General features: G+C 43.0%; 1 protein-coding gene across 6 annotated transcripts in view; it reads left to right on the forward strand.

The window, feature by feature from the left end:
- The first annotated feature begins 875 nt into the window (after positions 1-875).
- The window catches only part of golga3 (golgin A3), an 87436-nt gene continuing 72090 nt past the window's right edge, over positions 876-16221 (forward strand). For 2 of the 6 annotated variants that reach the window (XM_059994633.1, XM_059994638.1), the window contains exons 1-2: positions 876-2645; positions 12582-12917. In XM_059994633.1, coding sequence (XP_059850616.1) covers positions 12782-12917 — 136 coding nt within the window. In that variant the 5' untranslated portion in view covers positions 876-2645; positions 12582-12781. The other 4 variants (XM_059994637.1, XM_059994635.1, XM_059994634.1 and 1 more) reach the window with 4 other exon arrangements.

A 16221-nucleotide genomic window follows, 5' to 3' on the forward strand; every position in this document is an offset into this window, starting at 1 on the left:
AGCAGAATCTCAGATGGTGATGAGAGGGCGTATAGGAGTGAAATATGCCAACTAGTGGAATGGTGTGGCAGCAACAACCTGGCACTCAATGTCAGTAAGACAAAAGAGCTGATTGTGGACTTCAGAAAGGGTAAGATGAAGTAACAACACTTCTCATAGAGGGATCAGGAATGGAGATTCTGAGCAATTTCAAGTACCTGGGTGCTAATATCGCTGATGTATTGATGCAGCATAAAGAAGGCAAGACATTGGCCATATTTCATTATGAGTTTGAGGAGAATTGGTGTATCACCTAAGACACTCACAAATTTCTACATATGTACCATGGAGAGTGTTCTAACTGGCTGGGTCACCGTTTGGTATGGGGAAGTGGGTGGTGGGGCTACTACGCAGAATTGAAGTGAGTTGTAAACTTAGTCAGCTCCATCATAGGCACCATGCACCGTGATATCCAGGACATCTTCAGAAAGTGATGCCTCAAAAAGGTGGCATCCATCACTAAGGACCCCCATCACCCAGGACATGCCCTCTTCTCATTGTTACCATCAGGGAGGAGGTACAAAAGCCTGAAGGCACACACTCAACCATTCAAGAACAACTTCTTCCCCTCTGCTATTCGATTTCTAAATGGACGTTCAACCCATGAACACTACCTCACTACTTTTATTTCTATTTTTGTACTACTTATTTAACTATTTAACATAGTTGTAAGAAAAAGTTTGTAAATCTTTTGCAATTATCTGGTTTTCTACATTAATTACTCATAAAATGTGGTCTGATCTTCATCTGATTCACAATAATAGACAAACACAATCTGCCTTTTCATGTCTTTATTGAACACATTTCTTCATCATTCATGGTCCAGGCTGGAAAAAGTATGCAAACCCTTGTATTTAATAACTGGTAGAACCTCCTTTAGCTGCAATAACCTCCACCAAACGTTTCCTGTAGTTGCTGATCAGACTTGCATAATGGTGAGAAGTCATTTTAGACCATTCCTCCATACAAGACTGTTCTAGTTCATCAATATTTCTGGGATTTCTTGCACGAACAGCCCTCTTCAGGTCATGCCACAGCATCTCAATTTGGTTAAGGTCTGGACTCTGACTTGGCCATTCCAAAACACGAAGTTTCTTTTTTTTGTACCGTTCTGTTGTTGATTTACTCTTGTCTTTTGGATTATTGTCTTGTTGCATTATCCATCTTCTATTAAACTTCAGGTGACGGACCACTACCCTGATATTCTCCTGTAAGCTGGCTTTATTAAATTTTGAATTTGCTGTCCCTCAACAGTTGAAAGCTGTCCAGGCCCTGATAGAGCAAAGCAGCCCCAAACCACGATGTTCCTCCCACCTTACTTCACAGCTGAGATGAGGTGTTGGTGTTGATGTGCAGGGCCGTTTTTTCCTCCAAACATAGCAATGTGCATTTCTGCCAAAAAGTTCAACTTTTGTCTCATCTGTCCACAGAACATTGTCCCAGGAGTGTTGTGGAAAATCCAATTGGTCTTTTGCAAACTTCAGACATGCAGCAATGTTTTTTTTTCTGGAACAGTGGTTTTCTCCATGGTGTCCTTCCAAGAACATTATTCTTGTTCAGTTTTTTTCTTATAGTGTACACATGAACAGAGAATATGAAAATGAATAGCAAGTCCTAGAGATTTCTGCATGTCTTTTGCTGTTACCCTTGGGTTCTTTTTCAACTCCTTCAGCATTGGACATTGTACTCTTGGTGTGATCTTTGCAGGAAGCCCACTCCCTGGGAGAGTAGTAACAGTACTGAATTTCCTCCATTTGTAGACAATTTTTCTTATTGTGAACTGATGAACTTTTGCAGCCTATTCCAGCTTCATGCATCTCTACAATTCTTCTAAGGTCCTTGGAAAGCTGTTTTGATTGAGGCATGGTGCACATAAACAGATACTTCTTGAGAAGAGCAGGCTGTGTCAGTAACCTGACTTTGTGTGTCTCTGTGTGGCACCTCCACAACCCACACCTCCAATCTCATCTCATTGATTGGAACACCTGACTCCAAATAGCTTTTGTAGAAGGCATTACCCCAGAGGTTCGCATATCTTTTTGAACCCAGACTGTGATTATTCAAATAGTATACTCAGTATTGAGAAGTATACTTCTTTGTGTGTCATTAATTTATTCAGTGTGTTTGTCTATTGACTTAGATGAAGATCAGACCACATTTTATGAGTGATTAATATAAAACAATATGTAATTGCAACGGGTTCACAAACTTTTTTCTCTATATTATCATGTATTGCATTATACTGCTGTCACAAAGTTAACACATTTCACGACATATGCCGGTGATATTAAACCTGATTCTTGTAGACCACGAGGAGAAGGGGAACCAGAGGCAGGTGGCGAGCAAGTGAGAGAGAAACCAGAATGGGGAATGCAAAAAGAGAAAAGGAAGGAGGCAGGGTGGAAATTGCCGGAAGTTAGAGAAATCGATGATCTGCCAGCAGATTGCTTCTTGCCCGAAAATATTAAGAGTTTATGCAAACTTGGTGTGCAGATGCAGGCTACTGCTTTTCCAGGGCGCACGTTGCAAAAGCGCTTCACTGAACCGCGAAGAGCCGTGTGTGTGTCCGAGAGCAAGCCAAACACTCTGAAGGGATTGCACCTAAGGTCAGTATCTGGGTCCCGGATCACGGCTCCTCCCAACCGGAAGGTCCGTCCTCTTCACAGAGCCGGGCGGCTGGCAATTTCTCAGGTGAGTGCCGAGGGGGGAAAGGGGGAGAGTGATTCGGAAGACGGCGGCGTGCTTTGTCACCGAAGCGCTTTGCCGGCGCTGGCAGGTGACTGGTGATTTAATTTCGGCGTGATTGCTTTGTTGGGAGCGCGGTGTGCAGGACGTGAGGCTGGAGGGGGCCGGGGGGAAGCAAGACGCCGACGGAGTAAACAAGCCACGTATGGCCGGCGGGCCGTCTCTCCCGGGCCTCACGGTAAATGTCGGCGGGGGGCGGGGGCAACATCCCTCCACCCTTGGGGGGAGGCCGGGGCTTCGAGCGGTGGTCGGGGCCTGGGGAGAGGCCGGGTTCCGAGTATCGTCTCCCTCCGACCTCCCAATCCCCCTCGCCTGTCTCCTTGTCCTCCTCACCCTCTTCTCCCTCGCCTTTTTCCCTCTCCCCCTCTCTTCTCCATCCCCTCCCTCCCTCTCTTGGGGTCTCCTTGCCGTCAATACTCCCCCCTTCCCTGTGTCTTCATCGTCACTCTTTCTGACACTCCCCTTGTGGGTCTTCCTCTCTTCATTCTCACTTCCCACCCCTTCAGGCTTTTTTTTCTCCTCACCGACCTAGTTTGCTTTTCCTCCTCATTCTCCTAGATCTTCCTTTCTTTCCATCCTCTTTCCCACCTCTGGGTTTTGTTCTCTTCCCCAGCCCCATCATGTTTCCAGCCTCTGGGTATCGTTACTCTAAACCAGGGGTGGGCAAACTTTTTGACTTGAGGGCCACAAAGGGTTCTAAAATTTGACAGGGGGGCCGGACCAGGAGCAGATGGATGGAGTGTTTTGGTAATACACCTCATAAGAGAAAATAAAATATCATGGGATATGTAGAAAACATGTGCTTTAATTTCAATTGAAAATGAACAAATGCATTACAACAAAATATCTGTCTTTGAAGTCCCATGGTATTTAGCTATTTATTGAAATGTCTTTTAAAACACTGAAAATTAAATGAATAAAATACAGCTTTTTTAAGTAGTAACAGTTATGATTTTAAAGCACTGAAAATTCTGTTATCCTTCAAGATATTATCATCATCACTCTCCTCCTGACTGTCTTTATTTCAAAAACGGTAGGAGATGCAGGTCTACTTGTCCTGCTCCTTCTTATTCAATTGTCCCCTGTGCCAAAACTCAACAACGACCCACACAATGACAGAACAGTGAGAGCGTGCCAATATGCGGAGCTCTGTGCTCACAAATCCCCGCAGGCTATCTCCCTTAGCCGGAACGCTGGCTAATTGTGAGCCGGTTCGGATGTGCCAGGAAATGGGTCGCCACAAGGTCACAAAGTAAAGCGCAAATGTGGAGTAATATGCTGCACCTCAACAAAGGTCAATGTATATAGAGTGCATCATCTATTGGGAAGACGCCAGAATTGTGGGGAAAAAACGTTAACAAGGTTTATTAATATAATTTCATCAAGTTCTGCGGGGCGGATTAAAAAGCTTAACGGGCCGTAGTTTGCCCATGCCTGCTCTAAACTTCCACTTGAGACTGGAAAGGAATAACTGTTGTGAGGTTTGTGACAAAAGAGCTTCCACTGCATGCCTTTCATGATTTTTCAAAATATGTGGAAACATAGGAAACAGGAGGATACTGTGCACAGAAAGCTCCCATAAACTCCCGTGATCGTCATCAGTTCCGTTTCTAGTAAATGATTACATTGTTTGGATTTCTACCTCACTGGCACTTTTTATCCCGGCTGCTGCTTTGTAAATTTCCTTTGTTTCATAGATAGTTAATTTTAGAAGAGTGTTAATGATTGTGCTTAAATGACTTTTAAAGAGCTTTAAAAAAATTTATTTGGATGAAATTGCTGGTTAATTTTGCTTTTAGTTATTGGCTCATCTAGTGTATCATTTAGTTATCATCCAGTGTACTTGGATTTTGTTGTGTACCGTTCAGCTAGGTCTTCTAATAGACAGTAACAAACTACAATTTGATCCACTCTGAATTTGTTGTAGATACATTTTATACACACACACACACTCACTCACTCACTCACTCACTCTCAGCAAAGCACCCTGGGATCTCACAGGTTCCATTTTGTCACATTACATTATACAAAAGTTACAAATTCATAAAGACGAGAGTTATAGATACGTTTCCACAATATCTACTGATGTGCTGTTTTGATCGGTAGTAATCAATCAGATGTATTACATTTTCTTTTGGAATGTATGGATGCTATTAAGTGAGCTGTGGGAATGCAGAACCTACAAAGGGAATTACTGGAAATTTATTGTATTTCCATTCCACCCCCCCCCCCTTCACCATTCTCCTTTCCTGTTTCCTTCTTCCCCTTATCTCCTTACTTGCTCATCACCTCTCTCTGATGCTCCCCCTTCCCTTTCTTCCATGGTCTTCTGTCCTCTCCTATCAGATTCCCCCTCCTCCAGCCCTTTATCTCTTTTAGCAATCAACTTCCCAGCTCTTTACATCACCCCTCCCCCTTCCCAGTTTCACATGTCACCAACTACCTTATACTACTTCCTCTCCTCCTCCCACCTTCTTACTCTTGACTTCACATCTTTCTTTCCAGTCCCGAAGAAGAGTCTTGGCCCGAAACGTTGACTGTTTATTCATTTCCATAGAGGCTGCCTGACCTGTTAAGTTCCTCCAGCGCTTTGTGTATGTGTTCCCTAATGTACAGCAGGATCTTGTATAGTTAGTTTACAGATACAGTGTGCAAGTTAGGCAAATGGTGCCTAACTTGTCTTTGTTTCCAAGGGCAAAACCATGCAACAGCGATGGCTCATGACATTTAGTTAGGGTGAACAACGATAAGTGATGTAAAACACACAACATGCGAGAGGAACTGAGCAGGTCAGGCAGCCTCTCTGGAAAAGAGTGAAAAGCTGACATTTTGGGCCAAGATTCTTTTTCAAGACTGGAAAAGAATGATAAATGATGGTTTATGATGGATGTACCCTTGGAAGAATGAGAATGATGTTTTGAACCGAGTTACAATTTGAATGAAATTTCCCCAGCTGAATAGTCTAGAAATTGGTTGTTCATTTTGTGCCATGTCATATAACATGGGTGATAATGGTTTTTCCATGACCATGATTGTTCTTGGCAATTTATTCTGCAGAAGTGGTTTGCCATTGCCGCCTTTTGGGCGGTTTCTTTATAAGACGGGTGATCCCGGCCATTATCAGTACCCTTCAGAGATTGTCTGGCGTTAATAACCAATGGTTCAATTTAATACAAAGAATGTATGAAGTATACAACCTGAAGTCCTTGCTCTTCGTAGACATCCATGAAACCAGAGAGGAAAAAACCCCAATGAATGACAGAAAAACATTGGACCCCCCCCCCCCCCCCCCCGTAGGCAAGGACTTGTGATTTGCACCCACTGCTCATATGACCATTCACCACCTGCTCCCGTGACTTCATGTGACCCTGATTGCAGGGGGGGGGGGATAGTGGCTAAGCTGGTGTGACACCTTGCCCAGCGGTGAAGTGACCTGCAGGCTAGAGGAGGGAAGGAGGGCCTTGCACCTCCTTTGGTAGAGATGTATCTCCACCCCACCACCCAATCTGGAAACGGGGGCCACAACTTCAGGGTAAACGGGTCGTTCAATTAGGACGGAGATGAAGGGAAATTTCACTCACAAAAGAATCTTTGCAATTCTCTTTCTCTGGGGTCTCTGGATATTTGATTGCTCAGTGAGTTCAAGATTTGAACATCTTTGATTACTGAAAATGTAAGGGTTGTAAAATTGGCATGATAGTGATTCTGACAGGACAGGAAAGTGAACTTGATGCTTAATTGGTTTCAGTCTCAGCAAATTTCTGAGCAGGTTAAGCCCATTGCTATTTTTTTTGCTGTATTTCTTGATTTTTTTTCTGCTTTAGTTTGATTTCAAACAAACTGAATTCCCTCCCGCCCCCCGCCCCCAATGTCTTAGGTGGTCATTACCAGCTTTATTTTTCTGATCCACCCAGCACTGGAATCATATCAACTGGCATGTTTTGTCCTTTAATAGAATAACCTTAGGCCTTCGGTTTTAACTCCTTTGATCCTTTGGACTCCCTGTGAGCCTGTCCTTTCCGCAGTGGACTCCCTGTGAGCCTGTCCTTTCCGCAGTGGACTCCCTGTGAGCCTGTCCTTTCCGCAGTGGACTCCCTGTGAGCCTGTCCTTTCCACAGCGCTGTTTCTGGTCACTACTTCTGGAAGCCATGATCTGGCTGCCAGTGTTACATGTCACTAGAAAAAATGTTCTTGAATGGACACTATGTTCCTAAACAGCTTGTCTAAAATTAAAATCACCAGCTGGTAATTTAATCAGTTAGTATTGTTGGGTGGCAGGGTGGCAATATGCCTCTGCAGAAGGAGGTGTAAGGCACTCCTTCCCTCTGCAAGCCTACAGTCAGCCTAGGACAAGGTGTAGCCCTCAGATTAGGGTGACGTGAAGCCTAAGTTACGTGTCTTGTAAAGGAACTGCCCAGAAGAGGGCAATGGCAAACCATTTCTGTAGACAAATTTGCCAAGAGCAATCATGGTCATGGTTAGAACATAAGTGTCCACATCCCTCTGGTTCTTCCAGCTCGCTCCCTCCCCTCTCCCTTCCCTTTTCCCAACCATGATTCCCCTCTCCCTGCCCCCTTCCCACTCTCAATCCTCAATCAAGACCCATATCAAAATCAGGTTTATCATCACTCACACATGTCATAATTTTTTTTGGTTTTTTGTGGTTGTGGTTCAGTGCAATACATAAAATTACTACAGTAGTGTGCAAAAGTCGTAGGCTCCCTAGTTTTTATTTTTTTATATATATATAGAGAGAGATAGATAGATAGATAGATATACACACACACACACACACACACACACACACACACACACACACACACACACACACACACACACACACACACACATACTCAAGACTTTTGCACAGTACTGTAAATACTGAAGGGACCATACCACTGAACTAATCATCCTGTACAGAAGCTATATACTGCCCTTGATTCAAGGTCCTTTTATTAATGTCATCCTATGATTCATTTTTTTCAACATTCAACCATCTTAATTTTTTTTTAATTGCTCAATCTTAAATGGTTGACATAATTCTTCACTAAGTGGAGAAGTGACTGAATTATCAGGATAAGCTTTAGTGATGGTGTGTCTGCCTGTTGCATTTACATTATTGGTCTGTGGGCTTCTACCTTGCAATGAAAGGCACGTGCCATGTCACGTAACAAGCTTCTAAACTATGTCCCACTATGCAATAGATTTAAAAGGAACAGGACACTGCAGGAGCCATGCATCTGTTTTCTATCTGCATTGTATTCTGTGTTGTGCATTTATTATTGTACTTGGTCACATGGGTGGGAGTGTGGTGACAGCGAAGGAATAAGTTATGTGTTCATGTTTAGTCCGGTTGGTTTCAGCTGGGAACCATCTGGTGTCATATCTTTTGCTGACCATTTAACTTCACTTAATCACCATTTGAAATGGCTTAACTTTGCTTTAGTACATTTATATTCCCTAGATTTAGTTTCACTTCAAGATTGAATGTTTTTCTAGTTGCTAATAAAGGATTGAGTACTTTTATTTTGAACATTATTATTGGATTGATCAGAGGGAGCATCAGACCACCACTGCCTGTACATTCTCCGCATGACCGTCGGAAGACGGACCAGTGGGTAGTTTAATTGGTCATTGTAAATTGTCCGGTGTTCAGGTTAGGGTTAAACTGGGGGATTGCTGGGTGGATTGGCTCGAAGGGCCTGTTCTGTGTTGCATTGCAATGCAGGATAACTCCCCGTGCTAGGTTGCTAGCAGTGGCATTACTGTGTTTGAATTGCTGCTGCAGATGTGCTAACCTGTTTTACCAGTGCTCTGGGCTACTAAATTTTCAGTTAGCGTTTGAAAGAAGCCTACAAAGTCTGTTTATTTCATGTAAATTAAACCAGTTCTGTCTGGCAGCTAATTTTTTCTATTTCAGCTCCTCTGTGAAGCCTTCATCCTTAGTTACAAATGCTTGTGCTCTTCTGGCTGGCCTCCTGTCTTTTCCCACTTCATAGTGGAGCTCTGCTAAAACTTGACTGATTGCTTCCCATTGTGCAAACCTTGAGTACCACCCTGATCTACTTTGACCATTGGCAGAGAGGGTGGGAAGCAATGTAGAGCAGAAGTTTGTGAAAGATGCATGATTAAAGTTCAAAGGCAATTTATTATTAAAGTTCATATATGTCACCATATACATCCCTGAGATTTGCTTTCTTGCTGGCATACTCAATAACTCCATGAAAGTCTGCACTAACTTGGACATTTAACCAGTGTGCAAAATACAACAAACTGCAAATACAAAATGAAAAAGATGATGATAATAGATAAGTAAACAAATAAACAATAAGTACCGAGAACAGAGATGAAAGTGAGTCCATAGGCTATCCATCATCATTGCAATGATGGGGCAAGTGAAGTTGTCCCCTCTGGTTCAAGAGCCTGAGCAATAGTTCCTGAACTTGGTGGTGTGAGTCCCGAGGCTCACAGGTGTGAGTACCACCTTTCTGATGTCAGCAGCGAGAAGAGAGCATGGCTTGGGTGGTGGGTGTCCCTGATGATGGATGCTACTTTCCTGCGATAATAATTCATGTACATGTGCACAATGGTTGGAAGGGTTTTACCTGTGATGGACTGGACCCTATCCTCGACTTCTTGTAACATTTTCCACCCAAGAGCATTGGTGTTTCCATACTAGTCAATATACTCTCCACTGCACATCTATAGCAGTACTATTACCTTCAAAATTTTTGGTGATGAGACTTGGCCCAAAATGTTGACTGTTTATTCCTCTCCATAGTTCCTCCAGCATGTTTAAAAAAAAATAGAAGAGAGATAAGAGTGCATGTAGGACCACTAGAAAATGAGGCCGGAGAAATAATAACGGGACAAGGAGATGGCAGATGAACTAAATGAATATTGTGCATCAGACTTCACCAGCAGTGTGCCAGATGTTGAAAGGTGTGAGGGAAGAGAAGTGGGTGCAGTTACTATCACGAGGGAGAAGATGCTCAAAAAAACTGAAAGATCCAAGATACAAAAGTCACAGGACCAGAGGAACTGCACCCCAGGATTCTGAAAGAGGTAGTGCTAGAGTCTTTGTGGAGGCATTAGTAATGATTTTTCAAAAATCATTGGATCTGGCATGGTGCCAGAGGACTGGAAAATTGGAAATGCCTCTCCACTCTTTAAGAAAGGAAGAAGGCAACAGAAAGGAAATTGTAGACCAGTTAGCCTCACCTCAGTGGTTGGGAAGATGTTGGAGTCAATGGTTAAGGATGAGGTAATGGAGTACTTGGTGACACAGGGAAAGATAGGACAAAGTCAGCATGGTTTCTGTAAGGGACAATCTTGCTGATGTACCTGTTGGAATTATTGGAGGGGATTGCAAGTAGGAAAGATGGAAGGGATGCAGTTGATGTTGTATATTTGGAATTTCAGAAAACCTTTGACAAGGTGCCACACATGAGGCTACTTACCAAGTTAAGAACCCATGGTATTTTAGAAAAGCTACTAGCATGGTTAGAGCATTGGCTGATTTGGTAGGAGACAGCATGTAGGAATAAAAGGATCCTTTTCTGGTTGGCTGTCAGTGACTAGTGGTGTTCCACAGGGCTCAGTGTTGGGATCGCTTTTTTATGCTGTATATCAATTATTTAGGATGTGGATGTTGACCACTAGTCAATTCCAAAAACCTGAAATACAAGGGGACCTGTGAGTCCTTGTGCAGAACACTAACGGTTAACTTGCAGGAAGAGGAAGGCTAATTCAATGTTGGCATTCATTTCAAGAGGTCTAGAATACAAGAGCAGGGATTTGATGCTGAAGCTTTATAAGCCACTGGTGAGGTCTTAACCTTGAATATTGTGAAGTTTTGGACTCTAAGAAAAGATGTGCCGGCATAGGAGAGGGTCCAGAGGAGATTCACAAGGATGATTCTGGGAACGAAAGGGTTATCATACAAGGAATGTTTGATGGCTTTGGGCTTGGACTCGCTAGAATTTAGAAGGAAGGCGGTCTCTCATTGAAAGCTTTTGAATGTCAAAAGGCCTACGTAAGAGCAGATATGGAAAGGATGTTTCCTATGTTAGGGGAGTCTAGAACGAGGGCACAGCCTCAGGATAGAGGGGTTAAAAGAGAGATGTGGAGAAATTTCTTGAGCCAGAGGGTGGTGAACTTATGGAATTTGTTACCACATGCAGCTGTGGAGGGCAGGTCATTGGGTGTATTTCAGGCAGAGATTGATAGGTTCTTGTTTGGACACGGCATCACAAGTTACAGGGAGAAGGCCGGGCCGGGGAGTGGGGCTGAGGAGGGGATAAAAAGGATCAGCCATGATTGAATGGTGGAGTAGTCTTGATTGGCCAAATGGCCTAATTCTGTACCTGTGTCTTATGGTATTATTTTATGTGTGCATTGATCTGCATTTCCAGCATCAAGTGAATCTTTTGCATTTATCTTTTTAAAAAGCTCAGTTGCAGTTTCTCAGTTCATTTTACTATGTAAAGCATTAATGTAAAAAGAACATGGTTTGACTTTGCCGAGATGCAAAGTACTTATCCAAGTGCTTTGTTGAACAATGTCAGACTTCTGTTTGTTAACTATTACATAAAATAAACCACTTGTTATAGCAAAATGAAAAACCTAACAGTTAAATAATTTTTGCTCCACAATCTATAAATTGTTGCTAAGACGTTGGTACCTGTAATTTGCATTTGATGCTTCAAAATAATTAAAATATTGAGGTATACACAGTATTGTGCAAAAGTCACACACAAAATGCTGATGGAACACAGCAGGCCAGGCAGCATGTATAAGGAGAAGGACTGTCGACGTTTCAGGCTGGGACCCTTCGTCAGGACACAGATTTCCTCGTGATTGTGCAAAAGTGTTGGACATGTATGTGTAGCTAGGGTGCCTAAAACCTTTACACAGTACTGTATTTGTCATTGTGGAGTGGAGAACAAGTGTTTAAATTTGGCAGAAGTAAAGGATGTTGGGAATGGTGAGGGCGGAGCACCATGGGAGGTATGTGGTACAGGTGGCAGAGTAGGAGTACCAGGGGTTTGGCACAGGTGCAGACACACCCAGCCCTGAGACACCAGGCAAGATAATTTGATCTGAGCAATTGGTTTATTGATCATTACAGAATGTCTCTCTGGTGCTTCCTGCTCCCTCCTTCCCTTTTTCCCAACCATGATTCCCTCTCCTTGCCCCCTTCCCACTCTCAGTCCACAATAGAGACTCATTTCAGAATCAGGTTTATCATCACTCATATGTCATGAATTTTGTTTTGCGGCACCAGTACAGTGTAATACATGAAATTACTACAGTACTGTGCAAAAGTCTTAGGCACCTTAGTTGTATATACGTGCCCAAGTCTTTTGCATGATACTGTAGGTTTAACTTGTTTTGTGTCAGTAAGTTATAATTTCCTAAAGTTTAATTTACCAATGTATTAAATGTGATTTCAAGCCTGACAGAGTTTAGTTGTCATACCGAATCTCCACGGACTCCTAAGGAATTGGAGGCAATGCTGTGCTTTCTTCACAATTGCACTTGCATGCTGGGACAGATCCTGGACCCAGCATATCATTATTGTTGTCATAATGTCGGGATTTAGACAGTGTTCAGAATTAGCAAAATTTGAATGCATTTGGTTACCTTCCACTGCTCATCGGTAATGCGTACTCCTTCCTCATGACAGCAAGTTGACCACAATCAGGCCAATATCCTCGCTCTCGCTTCTTTTCTGACTGTTGTGACATAAATCCTGATTCCACTCAACCTGGAATTAATGCGTTGTCTTTCCACAGTGCCTGTGACTTCTTGGTCTCGGGTTGTGACGGACTCTTTGATGTGTTGGGAGTTTGCCAAGTGCAGCAACTTTCGGCTGACGTCATGCTGCTCCGTGTCAGACGTCACACAGCCTCCTGAGTGACTCACCGAGCCAAAGGCATTTTAATGGCAAGAAGCAACCCCGTGACGTGTCATTGTTGACTGCCGTGAATGTAGTATGATGGAAGCTACGTCTAACACACAGGATGTCTTGCTGGTTAATTCATCGTATGTCACGGTTGCTGAGAGCAAAGAAGATGTTGCTGATGATGCAACTGAATCTGGGCAATCCATCATGGGAGTTGACATAAACGGTGAGTAAAGTGCAGCAGTCTAACACTCCTTTAAATGATCTCTCAAAGTGTATTGGGGCAGTACGGTAGCTTAGTGGTTAGCACAATGCTTTACAGTACAGGCGACCCATGTTCAATTCCCATCGCCTCCTGCAAGGAGTTTGTATGTTCTCCCTGTGACTGTGGGTTTCCTCTGGGTGCTCCGGTTTCCTCCCGCAGTCCAAAGACATACCGGTTGGTTGGTCCTTGCAAATTGTCCCGTGATTAGACTGGGATTAAATTGGGGTGTTGCTGGGTTGCATGGCTCAAAGGGCCTACCCCATGCTGTATCTCAGTGAATTCCCCAGCTTAAAATAAAATATTTTATTTGCTCTTTCTTTAAAATGGCCTGTCCTGGGGTTGGAGGACTTGAGTCGGAGGGAGGAAAGGGGCCTGTTTTGTTGCTCGTTGTGTTCTGCTGAGCCTGGTGGGCGTGCTACATTGACGCCCGGATGTGTGGCAGTGCTTGTGGGCTAGTCTCAGTGCGTTCTTGGGTTCAGAATCTGAATTCTCCTTCCTGTCAGAATCCGAATCTGGTTTAACATCACCAGCGTGTGTTGTGAAATTTGTTATCTTTGTGGCTCCGGTACAGTGCAATACATGATAATAAAAAGAAAATGCTGTATTAAAGTAAGTATAAATATATTTAATAATTTAAATAAGTAGTGCAAAAGTATATGAGGCATAAAAACTAGTGAGGGAGTGTTCATTCAGAAATCAGATGGCAGAGGGGAAGAGGCTGTTTCTGAATGGTTGAGTGTGTACCTCCTTCCTGATGGTAGCACTGAAAAGAGGTCATATCGTTAATGATGGACACTGCCTTTTTGAGGCACCGCTCCCTGAAGATGTCCTGGATACTACAGACACTGGAGCTCAAGATGGAGCTGAGTAAGTTTACAAGCTTAGTAAACTGAGAAAGTTTAATGGCACAGCTTACTTCAAACAGCAAAACGGGCCCCTTTCCTCCCTTGCACTCATACTCTCAAGTTGTGTTGGTTATTAACACAAGCAATGCATTTCACCTGTATGTTTTGATGTACGTGTGATAAATAAATGAATCTAATGGGGTGAGTCAGAGCTCCTGATGCATCACTGTGTAACAATGGGTTGGAAGTGCTGCTTGCTTTTGAAATGGTTCTGTATGTTTCAAAGTTCTTGTCTCGAATTCACTGCTTTCTCAGTGCTTTGCTCTTTACCTTACAGTGTAGTATTTGACTGATGGTTCTAGATGGAGAATATCTATTTCCAACTCTTTTTAAAATATAGATTCAAAAACCTCTCACATTTGAAAGACTTAATATTTTGTGACAGTTCTAAATGTGACAGATGCTAATGAGAAGCAGAATCCAACACTCTGATTACATGAAATTAACTTTGGGGGATTAGTCAACAGCCCACAGGGGTGTAGATATCACTTCTGATTTGTACACTGGTGATGTTATAGAGCCATAGAAAAGTACAGCAGAGAATCAGGCTATTCAGCCCATCTAGCCTATGCCTTACCATTTAAACTACCTAATTCTATCGACCCACCCTGGGACCATAGCTCTCAATACCCTTACCATCCATGTACCTATCCAAACTTGTCTTAAACATTGGAATCGAGCTTGCTTTCACCAGATATGGGAAGAAGTTTTCCTTCATGTTCCCCCTTAAACTTTTCACCTTTCACTCTTAAACCATGACCTCTGGTTGTATTCCCACCCAACCTCAGTGGAAACCTCTGCATTTACCTTATCTATTCCCCTCATTATTTTATATACTTCTATCAAATCCCCTCTCCAACTCCTACGCTCCAAGGTATCAAGTCCTAACCTATTTAACCTTTCCTTATAACTCAGGTCCTTCAGACCCGGCAGTATCCTTGTAAATTGTATTTATACACTTCCAGCCTTATTTGTAACTTTCCTGCAGGTAGCTGACAAAAACTGCACAAAATTCTCCAAATTAGCCCTCACCAAAGTCTTGTACAACTGCAACATAACATCCCATCTTCTGTACTCAATACTTTGATTTATGAAGGCCAATGTGACAGAAGCTTTCTTTATGATCCTCTCTACCTGTGATGCCACCTTCAATGAAATAAGGACCTGTATTCCCAGATCCCTTTGTTCTACAACACTCCTCAGCACCCTACTGCTTACACTGTAAAACCTACCCTGGTTGGTCCTTTTCGAGGTGCAACACCTCACACTTGTTTGCATTAAATTCCATCTGCCAATTTTCAGCCCATTTTTCCAGCTGTTGCAGACCCCACTGCAAGCCATGATAGCCTGTTTGTTTGAGAGCTAAATGTTGGAGGGGACATTCACCGTTGTTTTCTTCACTAATCCTTAAGTATCTTAGACTAGCATGTTCTTCCTTTTTCTGGCATCTCTCTGCCCCCACACCTCCCAATCTCCTCCTTTGCCCTCTTCAACTACATCCAGTGTGATGTTATCCACGGAGATGCAACCAGCTCTGCTTTTGCACCCCCAGCCTGCACTTCCACTGGCTCTGTTGGACTTTGGTCAATTTGCTTGTGTTAAGTGAATTATTTCAGTTCCCAGCTTGATGTTGTTATTGTAGCGCATTACAACACCGGTGATTGGGGTTCAATTCCCGCTGTTGTCTGTAAGGAGTTTGTATATTTTCCTGTGACTGTGTGTTTCCTTCCCCATTCCAAAAATGTACAGGTTGGTAAGCTGTAGGCGTGCTACGCTGGCACCAGAAGCTTAGTGACATTTGCGGGCTTCCCCAAGCACATCGCAAGCCTGTGCTGGTCGCTGATGGCAACGAGTCATTTCACTGTATGTTTGGATGTACAGTGTTGTGACGTGTTCAAAGTCACCGGAGAGACACTGAAGCTGGTGGATAGAGAAGTGATTTATTCAATAAAAACGAGCAATAGGGGTCATATTGAGATTTTCTTGTAAGAAGAGGCCTGCTTGACCCAATATTACATGACATTTTATATGCTAAAGATCAAAGGTAACAGCAGGACAATTCTACAGTACAATGTACCTATGATGCATCCTTTGAATTTCATACTGTTTTCAAACACTTCCTTCTTCACACCCACACTCCAGACACCCAAAATGAATGTTATTCTGCATTGTCTGGTCTGTAGTCAACACCAGTCTGTAGCTCCAGGTATAATGTTGTTCTGGGCTGCATTTTGCATTCGAACTACAATCCAAGTTCAGGTCTGAAGATTGGTTGCTTGTGAAATTGATGTATGTGATCTACCCTAACTCCAGAATATACTCCGACATGCATGTGACAAATAAAGCTAATCTATTTTTAT

The sequence above is a fragment of the Hypanus sabinus genome, chromosome 18 (assembly GCF_030144855.1).
Source record: "Hypanus sabinus isolate sHypSab1 chromosome 18, sHypSab1.hap1, whole genome shotgun sequence".
Classification (NCBI taxonomy): domain Eukaryota; kingdom Metazoa; phylum Chordata; class Chondrichthyes; order Myliobatiformes; family Dasyatidae; genus Hypanus; species Hypanus sabinus.